The sequence below is a fragment of the Capricornis sumatraensis genome, chromosome 1 (assembly GCF_032405125.1).
Source record: "Capricornis sumatraensis isolate serow.1 chromosome 1, serow.2, whole genome shotgun sequence".
In the NCBI taxonomy this organism is placed as follows: Eukaryota; Metazoa; Chordata; class Mammalia; order Artiodactyla; family Bovidae; genus Capricornis; species Capricornis sumatraensis.
The window spans coordinates 235,441,666-235,463,151 of NC_091069.1; the positions used below are offsets into that span (position 1 = coordinate 235,441,666).

At 40.5% G+C, this 21,486-nt stretch overlaps 1 protein-coding gene across 2 annotated transcripts in view; it reads left to right on the forward strand.

The window, feature by feature from the left end:
• The window catches only part of NMNAT3 (nicotinamide nucleotide adenylyltransferase 3), a 123,448-nt gene that overhangs the window by 57,465 nt on the left and 44,497 nt on the right, over nt 1–21,486 (forward strand). The window contains exon 2 of one of the 2 annotated variants that reach the window (XM_068976786.1): nt 3,805–3,958. In XM_068976786.1, coding sequence (XP_068832887.1) covers nt 3,846–3,958 — 113 coding nt within the window. In that variant the 5' untranslated portion in view covers nt 3,805–3,845. The remainder of the gene's footprint in view (nt 1–3,804; nt 3,959–21,486) is intronic. The other variant, XM_068976776.1, reaches the window with a different exon arrangement.

Here is a 21,486-nt window from a genome sequence, read left to right on the forward strand (position 1 = left end):
AGAAATAGATTTAAGGGACTAGATCTGATAGACAGATTGCCTGATGAACTATGCATGGAGGTTCATGACATCGTACAGGAGAGAGGAATCAAGACCATCCCGGAGAAAAGAAATGCAAAAAAGCAAAATGGCTGTCTGGGGAGGCCTTACAAATAGCTGTGAAAAGAAGGGAAGCAAAAAGCAAAGGAGAAAAGGAAAGATATACCCATTTGAATGCAGAGTTCCAAAGAATAGCAAGGAGAGATAAGAAAGCCTTCCTCAGTGATCAGTGCAAAGAAATAGAGGAAAACAATAGAATGGGAAAGACTAGAGATCTCTTCGGAGAAGGCAATGGCAACCCACTCCAGTACTCTTGCCTGGAAAATCCCATGGGCGGAGGAGCCTGGTAGGTCTCGTCCATGGGGTCGCGAAGAGTCATACACGACTGAGCGACTTCATTTTCACTTTTCACTTTCATACATTGGAGAAGGAAATGGCAACCCACCCAGTGTTCTTGCCTGGAGAACCCCAGGGATGGCGGAGCCTGGTGGGCTGCTGTCTATGGGGTCGCACAGAGTCAGACACGACTGGAGCGACTTAGCAGCAGCAGAGATCTCTTCAAGAAAATTAGAGATACCAAGGGAACATTTAATGCAAAGATGGGCTCAATAAAAGACAGAAATGGTATGGACCTAACAGAAGCAGAAGATATGAAGAAGAGTGGCAAGAATACACAGAAGAACTGTACAAAAAAGATCTCATGACCAAGATAATCACGATGGTGTGATCACTCACCTAGAGCCAGACATCCTGGAATGTGAAGTCAAGTGGGCCTTAGGAAGCATCACTATGAACAAAGTTAGTGGAGGTGATGGAATTCCAGTTGAGCTATTTCAAATCCTGAAAAATGATGCTGTAAAAGTGCTACACTCAATATGCCAGCAAACTTGGAAAACTCAGCAGTGGCCACAGGACTGGAACATGTTAGTTTTTATTCCAATCCCAAAGAAAGACAATGCCTAAGAATGCTCAAACTACCGCACAATTGCACTCATCTCACATGCTAGTAAAATGATGCTTAAAATTCTCCAAGCCAGGCTTCAGCAATACGTGAACCACAAACTTCCAGATGTTCAAGCTAGTTTTAGAAAAGGCAGAGGATCCAGAGATCACATTGCCAACATATGCTGGATCAGAGAAAAAGCAAGAGAGTTCCAGAAAAACATCTATTTCTGCTTTATTGACTATGCCAGAGCCTTTGACTGTGTGGATCACAATAAACTGTGGAAAATTCTGAAAGAGATGAAAGACCACATCACCTGACCTGCCTCTTGAGAAACCTATATGCAGGTCAGGAAGCAACATTTAGAACTGGACATCGAACAACAGACTGGTTCCAAATAGGAAAAGGAGTAAGTCAAGGCTGTATATTGTCACCCTGCTTATTTAACTTCTATGCAGAGTACATCATGAGAAACGCTATGCTGGATGAAGCACAAGCTGGAATCGAGATTGCCGGGAGAAATATCAATAACCTCAGATATGCAGAGACACCACCCTTGTGGCAGAAAGTGAAGAAGGACTAAAGACCCTCTTGATGAAAGTGAAGGAGAGTGAAAAGTTGGCTTAAAGCTCAACATTCAGAAAACGAAGATCATGGCATCTGGTCCCATCACTTCATGGGAAATAGATGGGGAAACTGTGTCTGACTTTATTTTTGGGGGCTCCAAAATCACTGTGGATGGTGATTCCAGCCATGAAATTAAAAGACGCTTACTCTTTGGAAGGAAAGTTAAGACCAACCTGCTCAGCATATTGAAAAGCAGAGATAATACTTTGTCAACAAAGGTCCATTTAGTCAAGGCTATAGTTTTTCCAGTAGTCATGTATGGATGTCAGAGGTGGACTATAAAGAAAGCTGAGTGCCAAAGCATTGATGCTTTTGAACTGTGGTGTTGGAGAAGACTCTTGAGAGTCCCTTGGACTGCAAGGAGATCCAGCCAGTCCATCCTAAAGGAGATCAGTCCTAGGTGTTCATTAGTAGGACTGATGCTGAAGCTAAAACTCCAATACTTTGGCCACCTGATGTGAAGAGACTCATTTGAAAAGACCCTGATGCTGGGAAAGATTGAAGGCAGGAGGATAAGGGACGACAGAGGATGAGATGGTTGGATGGCATCACTGACTCAATGGACCTGGGTTTGGGTGGACTCCGGGAGTTGGTGATGGACAAGGAGGCCTGGCATGCTGTGGTTCATGGGGTTGCAAAGAGTCAGACACGGCTGAGCAACTGAACTGAGCTGAACTGAATCACAAACATATTGCCACCACCTCTCCCCCTCCCCTCCTCCATCACTGTGGTCAACAGCAACACATTTTTTATCATTGCATCATCATCATCACAGTGACAGTGGTTATTTATTAGATGCTTCCTGTGCACCCAAACATTTTCCATCCATAGTTCATTTATCCTTACAACAACCCTGGAAGTGTAAGTAATAATGTCCCCATTCTGCATATGGAGAATCTGAGGCTTGAAAGGCACTGTGATTTGCACTAGGTCACATAGCCAGTAAGAGGCAGAACTAGGATTCAAACCAAGGCCTAAACTCCAGTGGAGCACTTCACCAACACTGTAGGAGGCAGTGCCTTAGAGTTAAGAGAGCCCTGTCTGCCAGCCTGTCCTCTAGCCCAAGCTGTTTTCTGCTTTACTTTAACCTTAAACTTCAACCTCTTTACTTTAACCTTACTTTAACCAAGTTTCCCTGGTGCTGAAAGCTACACAGTGAGGGGACAAACGGGATGGCCTGACCACCTCAGAATGCTAGGGCTCCAGATAAAGGACAATGGGTGAAATCAGAAAAGATCTATAGATTAGATAATAGTACTGTAGCTTAATAGTACTTAATTTATAGTAAATTAATAGTACTTAATTTTCTGATTTTAATCATTTCTCTGCAGTTATATAGGAAAATGTCTTTGCTCTTAGAAAATACATACTGAAGTGTTTAGAGGTAAAGAAATATTATTTTCAAGCATTTCAGAAAAAAATTATTTTCAGGCATTTCAGAAAAAAATTATTTATAGGTATATACATGTATGCATGTGTATATGGAGAGAGAAAATAAATGATATAGCAAGTGTGGTAAGATGTTAACATTTAGGGATTCTGTGCATATGAATTCTTTGTACAAGATTTACAGCTTTTTTTGGTAAGTCTGAAATTATTTTAAAATAAATTTTTTAAAAGTACCACTCCTCTGCTCTGGGGCATTGTGACTTCTGTTTGGACTATCAGAGGTGGCATTTGGAGCATCTTACATACTCCTTTTGACCCTAAGGTGATCCTCAAAGCACAGGGAGAGTATAGAAGTTACAAGAAAACATGGTTTCTAGGTCAGGCTGCCTGGGTTCTAGTCTTGACCTTGCAGCTTCTAAGCTCCTATAAGTAACCACTCAGGATTGACTTGGAAGGATTTGTTGAGGTAAGGGATATACTTTGGCTCAGTTCCTGGCCATGGTAAGCCTCCTGTTAATGTTGTTATTCTTACCTCCTCAGTCATCTTACAAGTAAGAAATAATGGCCTGTATGTGGTTCAGAGACACTGATTTGGACAATTGTCTTCTCCTTTTGTAACCTACAAAAACTTTTTGTTTATGTCTGATAAAGCCATTTTCCTACATAACCACAACAGACAATCATAAAAATCAAGAAATCCACATTAACTGTAATTTTTAGATGCCATTCAAGTTTCACTGCTATCTCAGTAATTGTACGCTTGTCTTGGTGCCAACTCTCTGATGTGAGTTTTTGCCCCAATGAAGGCAGGGTGGCTGCAGCAGCAGGTGCGGATGTGTCCGACAGGATGAAGAGCCGAATCCCTGTGGTGCTCCTGGCCTGTGGCTCCTTCAACCCCATCACCAACATGCACCTGCGCTTGTTTGAGGTGGCCAGAGACCACCTTCACCAGACAGGTCAGTCAAGGGGCCAGGCCTGTGGGAGGAATTGGGGACCTGGGCTTTTGGGGGCTTTGCTGGCTGCTGTCATCATCCCCATTATTAAAGCTGCTCATAGCACAAGTGGTGACATACATTTCTTCCATCATATTCAGAGGGCTAACACTCCTTAGCCATATGATGTATGTCAGTCACACCCCTGGCCATAGAGTTGAAATGCTTCTTAGGATCCACTACACCCCTGTCCACTTCATGTTGACCATGAATGCTACAAAGACACTGGGCCTGTTATAGAACCTGTGTCTCAATCAGGGATCCCTTCCTGGTGCCCCAGGAAGCATTTACCCAAACAGCCAGATGAATACATAGTACATGCCTTTGAGAACTCCTGCTACTCTTCAGTGGGTAAGCAAATATTCTATAATGGGGATTTTGACATTTTCTCCTTCAAAAGAATAGATCTTAGACAATTACAAATTAAGTCTTGTATATAGGGCATTTCTAATACAGATGGCATGGCTTTGCCAGAAATATCTAATCAGCTGGAAATGTTTAATGTGGGAATGTTTCATCTCTTTGACTTTCCATTTCATTATTAAAAGAGTAAAATAGCGTTTGGGATCTGCTTGATTATTTCTAAAGACTGTAAGCCATTTATTTGTTGATGTCAGATACATATGAAAGTTTTATTCATTATGTGTTTATGTCTGTCTTATGTCTGGAGGAGGAAACGGCAACCCGCTCCAGAATTCTTGCCTGAAAAATTCCAGGGACAGAGGAGCCTGGCAGGCTACAGTCCATGGGGCCAAAAAGAGCTGGATATGACTGAACAAGAGCACAATATCTTATGTATTCATATATGTGTTTTGTGTTTTTTCATTACTCAAAAATGTTTGTCTTTAAGGGCCATGTTTTTAATACCAAATCAATTTCTGTTTACTTTCAATATAGAAAAAATATTTGAGTAACATGTAAACCATTTCTTCAAAGAAATTGCATACAAATGTTAATTTATTTTAAAAAATCTTTGTTTATAAGATATTTTTAATTATTCAAAAAGTGAAATAGGTATTTATTCTTAGTAAATGAATAGCTCTTACATAGGAATAAAAATCCAAACAATTCACTTGAAACTGGTCAGTAAACATTACTAAGCCATATGCAAAGAAGAAATATAACTGGACAATATATGAGAAAAATTTCTCAACTATGATTGCTAATAATCAATGAAATGCAAATAAAAAAGTAAGCATCACAAGATAATAAGCACCACGTGGGCAACTACTATGATTGCTTGAACACTACACAATTGCCACCATCTGTCACTAGGCTTATAGCTGGCACTCAATAAATATCTGTTGTGGGAATTCCCTGGCAGTCCAGTGGTTAAGACTTCACACTTCTGCTGCAGAGGGCACAGGGTTTCAGTCCCTGGTCTGGGAACTAACCACATGCTGCATAGTGCAGCCAAAAAAAGTTTTTAATTAGAAAAATAAGTATCTATTATAGGAGTAAATAGTGTGAGACTGACAAAGATTCACTTCAGTTCAGTTCAGTCGCTCAGTCATGTCCAACTCTTTGCAACCCCATGAATTGCAGCCCGCCAGGCCTCCCTGTCCATCACCAACTCCCAGAGTTCACCCAAACTCATGCCCATAGAGTTGGTGATGCCAACCAGGCATCTCATCCTCTATCGTCCCCTTCTCCTCCTGCCCCCAATCCCTCCCAGCATCAAAGTCTTTTCCAATGACTCAACTCTTTGCATGAGGTGGCCAAAGTATTGGAGCTTCAGCATCATTCCTTCCAAAGAACACCCAGGACTTATCTCTTTAGAATTGACTGGTTGGATCTCCTTGCAGTCCAAGGGACTCTCAAGAGTCTTCTCCAACACCACAGTTCTAAAGCATCAATTCTTTGGCACTCAGGTTTCTTCACAGTCCAACTCTTACATCCATATATGACCACTGGAAAAACCATAGCCTTGACTAGACGGACCTTTGCTGGCAAAGTAATGTCTCTGCTTTTCAATATGCTATCTAGGTTGGTCATAACTTTTCTTCCAAGGTGTAAGCGTCTTTTAATTTCATGGCTGCAATCACCATCTGCAGTGATTTTTTGGAGCCCGCCAAAATAAAGTCTGACACTGTTTCCACTGTTTCCCCATCTATTTCCCATGAAGTGATGGGACCAGATGCCATGATCTTAGTATTCTGAATGTTGAGCTTTAAGCCAACTTTTTCATTCTCTTCTTTCACTTTCATCAAGAGGCTTTTTAATTCCTCTTCACTTTCTGCCATAAGGGTGGTGTCATCTGCATTTCTGAGGTTATTGATATTTCTCCCGGCAATCTTGATTCCAGCTTGTGCTTCTTCCAGCACAGTGTTTCTCATGATGGACTCTGCATAGAAGTTAAATAAGCAGGGTGACAATATACAGCCTTGACGTACTCTTTTTCCTATTTGGAACCAGTTTGTTGTTCCATGTCCAGTTCTAAATGTGGCTTCCTGACCTGCATGTAGGTTTCTCAAGAGACAGGTCAGGTGGTCTGGTATTCCCATCTCTTTCAGAATTTTCCACAGTTTATTGTGATCCACACAGTCAAAGGCTCTGGCATAGTCAATAAAGCAGAAATAGATGTTTTTCTGGAATTCTCTTGCTTTTTCCATGATCTAAAGGATGTTGGCAATTTGATCGCTGGGTCCTCTGCCTTTTCTAAAACCAGCTTGAACATCTGGAAGTTCATGGCTCACATATTGCTGAAGCCTGGCTTGGAGAATTTTGAGCATTATTTTACTAGCATGTGAGATGAGTGCAATTGTGCAGTAGTTTGAGCATTCTTTGGCATTGTCTTTCTTTGGGATTGGAATGAAAACTAACCTTTTCCAGTCCTGTGGCCACTGCTGAGTTTTCCAAATTTGCTGGCATATTGAGTGCAGCACTTTCACAGCATCATCTTCCAGGATTTGAAATGGCTCAACTGGAATCCCATCACCTCCACTAGCTTTGTTCATAGTGATGCTTTCTAAGGCCCGCTTGACTTCACATTCCAGGATGTCTGGCTCTAGGTGAGTGATCACACCATCGTGATTATCTTAGTCGTGAAGATCTTTTTTGTATAGTTCTTCTGTGTATTTTTGCCACTCTTCTTCATATCTTCTGCTTCTGTTAGGTCCCTACCATTTCTGTCCTTTATCAAGCCCATCTTTGCATGAAATGTTCCCTTGGTATCTCTAATTTTCTTAAAGAAATCTCTATTCTTTCCCATTCTGTTGTTTGCCTCTATTTCTTTGCATTAATTGCTGAGGAAGGCTTTCTTATCTCTCCTTGCTATTCTTTGGAACTCTGCATGACAATGATTAAAGGCTGTCAAATTCAGTGTTGGCAGGAGAGGGAGGGAAATGAACACTCCCATGTGTTGGTAGTGGTGGGAAATGATAAAACATTTTTGGAGGGCAGTTTGGTTTTCTGTGGAAAAAAATAATTGAAGTCTATACTCATATCCATAATGAAGAGAAAAATCAATCAATGAAAATTGAACCAGAACTGATGCAGATGTTAGAATTAGCAGACAAGGATCTTAAAAGTTACTATATTATATATGTTCAAAAATTAAGTAGAGACATGGAAAATATAAAAAGGCTCATATCTAGAGATTAAAACTACAGTATGTGAGATGAAAATTAAACTGGTTATGATTAACAACAGATTAAACATTGCAGAAGAAAAGATTACTGAACTTGAAGATAAAACTATCTATCCAAACTGGAGCAATTCAAAATGAAGCATAAAGAGAAAAAAGAATTTTTAAAAAGGAAGAAAAGAATACATGATAATTTAAATCATCCTAATATACTTATAATTGAACTAGTTCAATAGAAGGAAAAAAACAGGAAGAACAGGAAAAATATTTGAAGAAATAATCACTGAAGTGTTTTCAAATTTGATGAAAGCAGATTTCATGAAGTAGCTCAACAAACCCCAAGCACAAGAAACATGAAGAAAACAACACCAAGATATATAATAATCAAATTTCTCAAAACAGATAATAGAGAGAAGATCTTAAAGGCAGCTACAGAAGAACAAATAAGGAAGATAGTAAATTTCTTGCTTCTGAATTCAGCACAAGGTAGTTCAGTGGAATAGATCTTTAAAGTACTGAAAGAAAAAACCTGTCAAGCTAGGATTCTATATCTGGCAAAAATATCATTCAAAACAAAGACAAAATAAAGACATTTTCAAATCTATAGAACCTGGATGATGTCACCACCAGCAAACCTGCACCATGAGAGATACCAAAGTCCTTTAGGCAGAAGGAAGATGATACCACACATGATGGATCCCCACAAAGGAATACAGAGCACTGATAACTACATGGGCAATTATATAAGTTGTTTATTATTTAAATTTCTTTGAAAGATAATTGACCATTTAAACAAAAATAACAATATATTATGGAGTTTATAACATAGTAGAAATAAAATTTATGACAACAGTATCCAAAAAAGAAAACCTGGGAGGAGAGTAATAGAAGAATACTATTGTAAGGTTTCTATTCTATACATGAAGTGGTATAATATCACTTACAGGTAGACTGAAATAAGGTAAAGACACATATTATAAACCCTAATGCAACCACTAAAAAAAGGCAAACAGTTTTAACTCCTAAGGATTCAAAGGAGATAAAATAGAATCAGAATATACTTTGATTAAAAATATATATAATAACCTAAGAAGAATGAAAACTGACCTTTTCCAGTCCTGTGGCCACTGCTGAGTTTTCCAAATTTGCTGGCATATTGAGTACAGCACTTTCACAGCATCATTTTTCAGGATTTGAAATAGCTCAACTGGAATTCCATCACCTCCACTAGCTTTGTTCGTAGGGATGCTTCCTAAGGCCCACTTGACTTCACACTCCAGGATGTCTGGCTCTAGGTGAGTGATCACACCATCGTGATTATCTGGGTCATGAAGATCTTTTTTGTACAGTTCTTCTGTGTAGTCTTGCCACCTCTTCTTCAGCAGAGATCTCTTCAAGAAAATTAGAGATACCAAGGGAACATTTCATGCAAAGATGGGCTCAATAAAGGACAGAAATGGTAGGGACCTAACAGAAGCAGAAGATATGAAGAAGAGGCAAGAATACTGGAGTGGGTTGCCATTCCCTTTTCCAGGGATCTTCCTGACCCAGGGATTGAACCTGGGTCTTCTGCATTGCAGGCAGATTCTTTACCACCTGCGCCACCAGGAAAGCCAGTGTTGCTAGATATAAGATCAATATATAAAAATCAGTTGCATTTCTATATACACACAGCAAAGAATCATGTTAAAAATTTTAAATAATACCATTTACAATAGCATAGAAAAAATAAATAGAGATAAATCCAGCAAAAGTGTACAAGACCTACATGCCAAAAGCAACAAAACATTGTTGAGATAAAGACAACCTTACTAAAATAGAGAGACATGCCTTGTTTTTGTGGGTTGGAAAACTCAACAGTGTTAAAATTTCAATTCTCTCCAAATTTACCTATAGACTCAACTCAACCCCAGTAAGCTTTTCTTGGTAAAAAATGATAAGCCAATTGTAAAATTAATATGGAAATGTACCAAAGTAATTTTTAAAAAGAAGAACAAAGTTGGGAGATTAAATTACTGGATTTTAAGACTAAAGTTACAGTACTTGTTACAGTGGGGTATTGGTGTGAAAATAGATCGATGTAACAGAATAGAGAACACCAAATTTTTCTCTCCGCTGACAGACAATTGATTTTTTGACAAAGTTGCAAAGGACAATGCAAGAGAGAAAGAATAATCTTTTCAAAAAATTGTTGTTCAGTCACTAAGTTATGTCCGATTCTCTGTAACCACATAGACTGCAGCATGCCAGGCTTCCCTGTCCTCCACTGTCTCCCTGAGTTTGCTCAAACTCATGTCCATTAAGTCAGTGATGCCATCCAACAATCTCATCCTCTGTCACCCCCTTCTTTTGTCCTCAGTCTTTCCCAGCATCAGGGTCTTTTCCAATAAGTCGGCTCTTTTCATCAGCTGGCCAGAGTATTGGAGCTCAGCTTCAGCATCAGTCCTTCCAATAAATATTCAGGGTTAATTTCCTTCAGGACTGACTGGTTTGATCTCCTTGCTATCCAAGGGACTCTCAAGAGTCTTCTCCAGCACCACAGTTCAAAAGCATCATTGTTCAGTGCTCAGCCTTCTTTATGATCCCACTCTTATATCTATACATGACTACTGGAAAAAGCATAGCTTTGGCTATAGAGACCTTTCTTGGCAAAACGCTGTGTAAGCTTGTGATAGCTTTTCTTCCAAGGAGCAAACATTTTTTAATTTCGTGGCTGCAGTCACCGTCCACAGTGATTTTGCAGCCAAGGAAGTCTGCCACTGTTTCCACTTTTTCCCCATCTATTTGCCATGAAGTGATAGGACCAGATGCCATGATCTTTGTTTTTTTTAAGTTGGGTTTTAAGCCAGGTTTTTCACTCTCCTCTTTCACCTTCACCAATAGGTGTGGAACTACTGAATATTCTTCCATCACACTTGCCCCAGAGAAAACACTCAACCCAAAGCCTGTACATATACAAAAGCTAACTCAAAATGTATCATAAACTTTAATGTAAAAACCTAAAACTAGAAGAAAACATAGAAAATCTTTGTGACCTTATGTTCAATAAAAAAATGTTTAAATAAGACCTTACCAGAAGCATGACCCAAAACAGGGAAGTGGGTGGGAGACAAATTAGACTGGCTTGAACCCTATTATTTAAGGTATTAATAGGTAGAGGGGCCTCACGTAGGATCTCAAGCATCTTTTTGCCTTTATTCTCAATCATTCCTCCATAGAAAGTACCCAGTCATTATTGAAAATCCAGAATGGATTCTGCTGGCTGTGTCTTTGCGTGTTACCCAGCAGGTTGACGTCTTTCAACATTATTCAGATACCTGCTGTGTCTTCTTCATGCCAGGCACTGTTGCTGGAAACAGAATTGATTAAATTGCATCTCCTGCCCAAACTGGATACACAGCATAAGTGATGAGAAATACATGATTGTGGCACTAGGTGCAGAGAAGAGATGTCTCCCACCTGGGGGTTGGAGAAAGCTTTTTGGAAGAGGTGACACCAAAGAACATAAGAGACTTAGGCAAGCGCTGTTTAGCTGGCGCTGTCTGCAGAGAAAGCCGCACAGGTGAAATGCGGGGGTGGAAGAGAGTCTTGTTCCAGCACAGGGAGGGAGAGGAGGCTGGTAAGGTAGGGAGCACCACGTCTTGGTGTGTGGTACGAATTTCTTTTCTGCACAGCTTGGCTTCAGTTTCCCTGACCCACAGCCCCAGTTGCTGGCTGCAGCCTCCCACAGCCAGCAGAACTGTGCACCAAGTCTTCACCCAACCCTTTGTCTCTCCCGGGACAAATATTTAAACAGAGCCTTTTCTCTCAGTCAGCATCAGCTCACAATTAAGGCTGGATGAAAATCTGGCCTCACAGCTGACTTTCTTTTTTCATGAAGAAAATGAAATCTCCCTTCTGTTGGTGCATTTTCACTGAAACAACTCACAATTTAAATTTGATATTGTGTGCATATAAATTGAACTAAACAAGCTAAAGCAATTTATGTAGTACCTTTAAGTAGAAACTAATAGTGTCTTCCTAGTTTGCTGCAGTAGCTCTGATTACTTTGTTGTTTTGAGCTCTTTCCCCTTTGCCAAGCACCCTTTCTTAACACCACAACTGTCCTTCCTTTTTTTTTTCTTCCAAAGCAACAACAAAACCTTAAAAACTGACAGAAACACTATATCAAAAACTTTTTCACTGTCTTTAGTCCTATGATAATACTCCCCTTTATAGTGAAAAAAATTATACGTTGGATGAAAACTAGACCTGAAGATTTTCATTGTTAATGCCCTGACAAAGTCATACATGCTCAAAGGAAGAAATGATGAACCAGATATTTTTTTAATATTCCTTTATTTGAAAGAATGTTCAAGAATATGATAAGGGCTGGTAGGAATGTGTGATTTCTGTGTTTTATAGTGTTGTCTTCTAGTCATGGTGCTTTCTTGCCTTGTACTAGGTGCTGCATGGGGACCTCTCAAAGAAGATTCTCAAACCTTTGATGGATGAATTTGTGTGGTAGCTGTGGGTGGTTTATAAAAAGTTCATTTGGGAGTTTTATTCTTGTTTTGCTGATTTTTTGATAGAAATAATTCAGCCCTACATATGACTAGTCAATAGCATCAGACATACCTAAAGCTTTCATTGAATATATTAAGAATTTGAGTCCCCATTTCTCTTAAGATGTTGGATGTATTCCCAGTTGTAAGAAGTTGTTTTCCCAACATGTAGTCACAGACTTACTAATGCAGGTTGAATTAAATTTAAATCTTGTTTTCTGTTACTTAGTTTGTTATATCTAGTCAACACGATCTGGCCATTGGCCTATATATGAGTAATAGCCCACTTGTATTTCTTTTTAAAAATCATATTTTCTGTCTGGCTCATTAATACTTATTCATTCGATGACTATTTAGTACCTGTTCATTTTACATGTTTAACAAACACATATCATCCTTACTATCTGTCAGGTAATATTCTGAATGCATTACATTTAAACAAAGATCACTGAATCTTCATAACAGCCCTATAAGATGAGTGCTGTCACTCTCCCTGTTTAACAGATGGGGAAACTGAGGCTCAGAGAATTTGAGTGACTTGCCTGACAGCACACACAGGGTAGAGCCAGTCTTCCCCAGAGTCTATGCTTGTAGCCACCACATCATGTTGTCTCCATTTACTCAACAAGCTTCTTGAGCACATGTCTTGCTGGGAACTGTGCAAGAAGCAGAGATAACAAGAGTAGACCCTGTGCCCCTGGGGGAGTGCGTTGGTCAGTTTAGGCTGTTATAAGCAAGAATGCCATGACTGGGTGGCTTGTAAACAAGAGAAATTTACTTCTGACAGTCTGGAGCCTGGAAATCTGAGATCAAGGTGCTAGCATGATTGGATTCTGCTGAGAGCCCTCTTCAAAACTGCAGACTCCAACTTCTCATCATGTCCTCATATGGAAGAGAGCAGAGAGAGAAAGCAAGCTCTTTCATAACTCTTATAGGGGCATGAATCCCAGTCATGAGGGCCCCTCCCTCATGACCCTAACTAATCTCAGGCACCTCACAAAGGCCTCATCTCCTAATACCATCACATCAGAGAGTAGGGTCCCAAATATGAATTAGGGAGGGGACAGAGGTATTCATTCTGTAACAGGAAGGCAGGTGTTAATCAGATCCCACAGAGGTGAAAATGCCTTTGAGCCAAATTCCTAATGCTATCAGTGTGAACAGGGAGGCAGCTAGACACAGACAGCAAGTCCAGGGAAAGTGTTTCTGAAAATCAAATGACTGAGCTAGAGAAGAATTAGTGAGGCACATTTTAGGTTGAAAGTGAGTTGGCCGGGGTTAGGGGATACAAGAAAAGAGCATTCTTTGACCAAGAAAGCCCATGTACAAATGCCCCATGGGGAAGAGGACATGGCTGCCCACTGAGGGATGAACAGATGCAATAACTGAGAACCAAGAACAGCGGGGAGTGCTGTAGGAGGTTAGGAAACTATGAGAGCCTTGCAGGCCATTGTTAAGCAGTCTTCTTTTCATCCTAAGAACTGTGAGAAAATCTGCATTTCCCTCCCTCCTCTTTCTGTCTGCCACCCCCCCACCCCCACACACACACACAATATACTAACACTGTAGAGTTAGGGAAGGGAGGGGAGCCAGTTAAGGGGCCATCGGAGCAATACTTTGGATGAGAGGGTGACATGGCAATGAAAAGAAGTTGGCAGATGAGGAAGATCATTAGAGATTGAAGCTGACCTCTTAATGGATTGGGTCTGGGGGATAGAGAAGGTGCCACCACAGCAGAAAGAGTCTGGAGGTAGAGCAGACTTGGGGGGGAACAAGTTCAGCTTCATATCTGTTGACTTTGAGAGACTTGTGAAACATCTGAGAGAAGGCAGTGACTAGAACTCAGAGAAGACAGGCCTGGAGATGGACGTTTGCAAGTTCCCTGTATGTTATAAATGAAGATACCCATTGGGGTAAGTGAGATCACAGAGAGAGCCATAGGAGGTGTAAGCTCCAGGGAGCCACAACATTTAGCAGCCCCACAAAGGAGGGCAGAGGAACCAGAGATCAAATGGCCAACATCCACTGGATCACTGAAAAAGCAAGAGAATTCCAGGAAAAAAAAACAAATTACTTCTGCTTTATTGACTATGCCAAAGCCCTTGACTGTGTGGATCACAACAAACTGGAAAATTCTTAAAGCGATGGGAATACCACAGCACCTCACCTGCATCCTGAGAAATCTGTATGCAGGTCAAGAAGCAACAGTTAGAACTGGACATGGAACAACAGACTGGTTCCAAATCAGGGAAGGAGTACATCAAGGCTGCATGTTGTCACCCTGCTTATTTAACTTATATGCAGAGTACATCATGCAAAATGCCAGGCTGGATGAAGCACAAGCTGGAATCAAGATTGCCGGGAAAAATATCAATAACCTCAGACATGCAGATGACACCACCTTTATGGCAGAAAGCAAAGATGAACAGCCTCTTGATGAAAGTGAAAAAGGAGAGTGAAAAAGTTGGCTTAAAGCTCAACATTCAGAAAACGAAGATCATGGCATCTGGTCCCATCACTTCATGGCAAATAGATGGGGAAACAATGGAAACAGTGACAGACTTTGTTTTCTTGGGCTCCAAAATCACTGCAGCTGGTGACTGCAGCCATGAAATTGAAACATGCTTACTCCTTGGAAGAAAAGCTATGGTCAACCTAGACAGCATATTAAAAAACAAAGACATTACTTTGCCGACCAAGGTCCATCTAGTCAAAGCTATGATTTTTCCAGTAGTCAAGTATGGATGTGCAAGTTGGACTATAAAGAAAGCTGAGTGCCGAAGAATTGATGCTTTTGAACTGTGGTGTTGAAGAAAACTCTTTGAGAGTCCCTTGGACTGCGGGGAGATCCAACCAGTCCATCCTAAAAGAAATCAGTCCTGAATATTCATTGGAAGGACTGATATTGAAGCTGAAACTCCAATACTTTGGCCACCTGATGCCAAGAACTGACTCACTGGAAAAGACCCTGATGCTGGGAAAGATTGAAGGCAGGAGGAGAAGGGGACAACAAAGGATGAGATGGTTGGATGGCATCACTGACTCTATGGATATAAGTTTGAGTAGACTCCAGGAGGTGGTGATGGACAGGGAGGCCTGGCGGGCTGCAGTCCATGGGATCACAAAGAGTCAGATACAACTGAGTGACTGAATTGAGCTGAAATGAACAAAGGAGGGTGAGCTTGTACAGAAGGGTGAGGAGGCCACCAAGTGGGAAGGAACCAGAGCAGCTTTGTCACAGGAAAGATGGGGCATCCCGTGTCAGTGCTACTAAGGGGTCAAGTTAAACAAAGCTGAAAAATCATGTATATTGGGTTAGCATGGAGCCAGTTCTTTGTGAAATGCTTTTATTGGAGTGGCAGCATTGACCACCAGAATGGAGGGAATGAGAGAGAGGAAAAGGAGGCAGTGGTGGAGAAGGTCCTTCTAGGAATGGCAGAGGTCCAGGTGAAGTGGGGTTTGAATGTACAAGAGCAAGAAGGGATTATTTGTAGGGGAGACAGCAAACCCTGGGAAAGCACTCATGCCCTGTCCAAAGGTGGGGAGAGCCATACCTTCTGATTTCTCAAGAAAAGCTGCAAATATGAACTTTATGTTTAAAAGATGGTCGGTTGCCACATTGCTTGGGATCACAAAATCAACTGTAAACAAATATTCAACTCTAATAAGTAGATTTCTTTCTCCCTGAGTCATGGGCTAACAATCTGAAACTCTTTTCTAGGTATCCTGGTGGTGGTTTAGTCACTAAGTTGTATCCGACTCTTGCAACCCCATGGGCTGTAGCCTGCCAGGCTCCTCTGTCCATGGGATTCTCCAGGCAAGAATACTGGAGTGGGTTGTCATTTCCTTCTCCAGGGAATCTTCCCGACCCAGGGATTGAACCCAGGTCTCCTGTGTTGCAGGCAGATTCTTTACCAACTGAGTTGTGAGGGAAGCCCAATCCTGGGTATCCTAGGATTAAGCAATAATTAAATATCTTATGGATAATGAAAGTCAGGCTTCTCATTCTTGAACAATGGAGTTACAGATAGAACAGAGGGAACTTAAAAATACCCTCCTGGTGTGGTATTGCAATTGAAGGTATTAATGTGAACTCGTGGATAGATAGGTAAACTAGATTAGAGAGATAAACAGATATGTCTTGTCAGTATGCATACAGACACACATACATAGACATCTGTACAGGAGGAGGAGGTCATTCATTAGTCGTGTCCGACTCTTTGTGACCCCATGGACTGTGGCCTATCAGGCTCCTCTGTCCATGGGATTTTCCAGGCAAGAGTGCTGGAGTGGATTGCCATTTCCTTCTCCAGGGGATCTTCCCAACCCAGGAATCGAACCCACGTCTCCCGCATTGCAGGCAGATGCTTTACCGTCTAGCTTATTCCTATCTGCTGAGAGGGTCTAGAAATTATTATACTCCAGTAGCAATAGTACCATCTAACATTTCTAATCTTGGTTTCTAAATACTATTCTGTATGAAAAGCTCTCCTTGGAAAAATGGTCAGTTCTGGGGCTGGGGCAAGGAAGATGTTGAACTTGGAACATCTTGTGGTGCCAGAAAATATGAAAGTACTTCAATAATGGGGACATGTCTAAATGTCCATGGCACACAGGAGCCAGCTTGAAGGGGTTCCCACTGATAAAATACAGGATAATTTGAGCATAAAAATAAATATTATAACTTACTGAATAAAGTAACATTCCTGAATATAAATTGATATAGAACAGTTTACTAGTTAATTACATGAATAAATGGATAAATGAGGAAACTATCTCCTAATCTCAAAAGTTATTTATCAAAAGGCCTAAATGAGATGACACACATGTTGGGTCTAACCCACATGACAAACCCAATACATTTGGTCTCTCCACTTGCATCGGAGCAGGCCCCACCCAGTGCAGGCTCAGAGCAGTTCCCTGTGGTCACCAGACAGGTTAACATAATATTCTCACATCTTTGCGTGAAAGTGAGGAAACCGCAATACACTTTCTCCTGTTTTCTTTAGCCCCTTCTTGGTATTTTATGATGTTATTGCTCAATGATCCTGCCCCGCGTGTTTGTAGCATCCCAGATTAAATTGCATCATAAAGATAACAACCCGGTTGAAAGCCTTGTCTGACTTTTTTCCCTTTGGACAACCTTGAGGAGGGGAATGGTATTTTATGGCTCCCAAGATTTCCTTTCAGGAACTCGCATTTTAAATCAGAGCATATTTATTTCAGTATCATTTACACCAGCATTTTTCTGTGTTAAATAAAAATGTCTGGTCAGTGTCCAGTGTGCTACCCCTGTGGCTTTAATGTTGGTCCTCTATCACACAATGAATAGAGAGAGAATTAAATGCACCATGATACACTGGTACATTGCAATCTGAGATAAAGAGGGAAATTAAGCTATAATAATTCTATTTAAGGCAGCGGCAACCCCAGATCTGGGTCTTCTGGGCTTTTGGAGATATTATCAGAGAGTGAGTAAATATTATATAAGCTCAGCATGTTATCTTAATCTTGGGCTCACATGGACATTTATTAATCAGATAGAGTGAGTTTAATATATATTCATGGGCAGTCCTCCAGCCTGGTCTGAAAAACTCTTCATTTTCACGTTTCTAATTTAAGAGATTTTTCTGGAGACGATAGATTTAAGAATGTTGAATTACTCCAGCAATTGTTTGGAACCAGGATAATTTGTTCCTTATCTTGTGAGGCTTTAAGGGTTTCACATTCTTTTGAGAGGAGATGCTTTTCTGATTTAATAACAAATCAGCATTTTCCTTTTCCTTCTGTGTCTACCTTGGGACATAGAAGGAAACAGATCCTGAAAGAGTCTCTAAGTGGGCAGTTTCCACAGCAGGTACTCTCGCGCCAGACTCAGTTGTGCCAGGATAGGGAGTGAACAGAGCCTTACCTGTGAGTGTGCTTCATATCGAGGACCTCAGACACTGCCTGACTCCCCGCATTCTGGTTTCCATCTGCCTCACTGCAGTTCATGTGTACATGCTGTGAAAAATGGGAGCCATTGCTCATATCCTCATAAGCCATGAAATGCCTCCCACTTTCCCCCCTCATTCCCCACACTCTTCTCCTTTCCCCAAACAGGTAGAAAACTAAAACAAATCAATATTTTTTGTTTAATTTTTTGCTGCTTGATTCTTCAAAAGGAGTTGAAATTGCAAACCACAAAGCCAACAAAAAACTAGTGTCCAGAATATATAAAGAATCTCACCCCAATACCCTGTTGGTGGGAATGTAAATTGGTGCAGTCACTATTTAGAAAAAGTATGGAGGTTCCTCAGAAGACTAAAAATAGAGTTATCATGTGACCCAGCTATTCCACTTCTGGGTATTTCTCCAAAGAACATGAAAACACTGATTTTAAAAGATATATGCTCATTGCAGCATTATTTACAATAGTCAAGATATGGGTATAACCTAAGTGCCCATCTATAGGTAAATGGATATAAAAGAGGTAGTATGTATACACATTGGAATATTACTGAGCCGTAAAAAAGAAAATCTTGTCACCTGCAACAACATGGATGGACTTAGAGGGTATCATGCTAAGTGAAATAAGTCAGACAGAGAAAGACAAATACCATATGATTTCACTTATGTGTGCAATCTATAAAAACAAAACAAAGGAACAGACAAAACAAAAACAAATTCATAGATACAGAGATCAGATTAGTGGATACTGTGGGGAAGGGGTTTGAAGGGGCTGCTAAATGGGGAAGGGGGCCAATTGTATGATGGATGGTAACTAGACTTATTGTGGTGATCATTTTGTAGTGTATATAAATACCGAATTATTATGTTGTACACTTGAGACTAATATAATGTTATATACCAATTTCAACTCACTTTAAAAAAAAGAATTCTAAAAATTTAATAAAAACACAAACAACCTAATAAGGAAATGGACCAAAGACACAAAGTCACGTTTCACTGAAGAGGATATATGGATGGCAAATAAACACGTGAAAAGGTGTTTGGCAACATTAGTCATTAGGGAAATGTAACTTCTTTATAAACATAAAAGGGTATTATCATACACCTATCAAAATAGCTAAAATAAAAAATAGTGACGACACTAAATGCTTGAAAGAATGCAGAGAACAAGACCATTCGTAAATGCTGTTGGGAGCGTAAAATGGCTCAACCACTCTGGAAACAGTTTGGCAGTTTCCTGTGAAACTAAAAGTGCAACTACCACATAACCCAGCAATTGCACTTATGGGCATTTATCCCAGGGAAATGAAAACTTACATTTGCACAAAACCTGTACTCAAACATTCGTTACAGCTTCATGTATAATAATTAAAAACTGGAGACGGTCCAAGTATCTTTCATGGGGCGGACACTTAAACTGGGATGCATCCAGATCATAGAATAGACTTAGTATAAGAAGAAACAAACTCTAATTGCACAACAACTTTGATGATGTTAATAACAATTTTACCCCACTTTAAAAAAAGGAATTCTCAAAATTCAATAAAAACACAAATAGTCCAATAAGGAAATAGGCAAAAGATCACAAAATTATGCATACGACAACAGTGTGTCACATATTAGATGATATAAATGAATATGACTTCCCTGGTGGCTCAGTGGTAAAGAATCCACCTGTCAGTTCAGGAGACGTGGGTTCAGTCCCTGGGTCAGGAAGATCTGCTGGAGAAGGGAATGGCAACCTCCAGTATTCTTGCCTGGAGAATCCCATGAACAGAGGAACCTGGTGGCTACAGTTCATGGGATTGCAAAGAGTTGGTCATGACTTAGTGGCTGAGCACAAGACCATGATAAATGAATATAGCAGGGAAGTGTTTAACTAAAGATGAAACATAATATCCAAAAGGCAGCATTCATTGGTTTGCTGCTTCAACACAGACTTTCATACCAGTCTAAAAGGGATCAAAATTAGTAGCTGCAAATGCTATTCTTGCATGTGATTTTAGCTTAAAAGACTTAAGAAAATGTCTGAAATACCAATTTTGTTTTTGTCAGTTGTAGCATCATGGATATTCAGAACAAGAAAAATTGTATAATACAGGAGAGTCCAGGTATATATCTTGTGTGGCTTGCTTCTGTTGCAAGATTGTACAAGGTTATGTGCAAAAACTAAGTCTGTCCCAAATTCCATACTAGCGTAGTTTCAGGCTTCTGCTAGGTCAACTCCAGGCAGTATTATGGAGTGGAAAAAACCAACCCTAAAAGGTTGCATATTAAATGACCCCATTTATATAATATCCTTGAAATGGCAAAATTATATAAATGAGAATGGACTCGTGATTACCAGGGGTTAGCGTGAGGGCTTGGGGGCAGCGGGAGGGAAGTGGGTGTGGTGATAAAGCACAATGCAGAGTTCCTGAGGGTGAGGGAGCTATTATGTAGTTTGCTGTTGACGGTGGACACACAAAACCTACAGACGAGAGGAAATGAGCAGCTGAGTGAGTGTGGAGCTGGTGAAATCTGAATGGGGTCAGTGCATTCTGTCAGTCCCAACGTCCTGGGTGTGATAGGAAGTGTCATACTGGAAGATGTCATCACTGGGGAAACGGTGAAGGGCACATGGGACTGTTCCACATTATTTCTTACAACTACTTATAAATCTACAATTATCTCAAAAAGCATAATTTAAAAAACAACAAAGATTGAAGCAACATAGTTTGTGGATGAAAGGATGAAGTGAGGAAGTGACAGCGTCCTTCAATAGACCTCTTCCATGCCAAGGGTTTCCAAAGAGAATAATGTCATCCTCAAAACAGTCCTGTGAAGTGTTAAGATTCCCATTTTACAGCTATAAGGAAGCTTGAGGTCTGGAGACGTGACACATTTTACATGTGACCTGCCCAACAAGTAAAAGACAAAGCCCCAGACTCTTAGAATGTAGAGCCAGAGCTCTTGTCATCTGTCCACAGGGGTCCCCATCTCCTGACAAACCATGCTGTCTCTACCTGCTGCTGCCACTGCCACACCAGCCAGTCAGGTCAAACTTCCAACTCCCTGAAGAGACGGCTCCAGGGTTAATATGCCAGGACCTGCAGCCATCTCTGTCTTCTAAATGGGAAGTGAAGATCATTGAGAATCAGGCACCAGCATTTGGCAGCTTTTTTAAGCAGATCGTAAAGAGAGCTCATGCAAGAGCATTCAGAAAATCCAGGCCAACATCAGATAAAACAGACACCAAAGTACCACTCCCAGCAGCACAAAGGGCATTAATTAAAACGCATTGAAAAGATGTGTCTGTATAAATACTCCTAAAAATGAGGTTGTTGGGAAAGAGTTTGACCTTGGGGAGATTGATGAGTTACTGATAATTACAGGGGAAATAAATCTTAAGAGGACAAAATCATTTAAGAATGG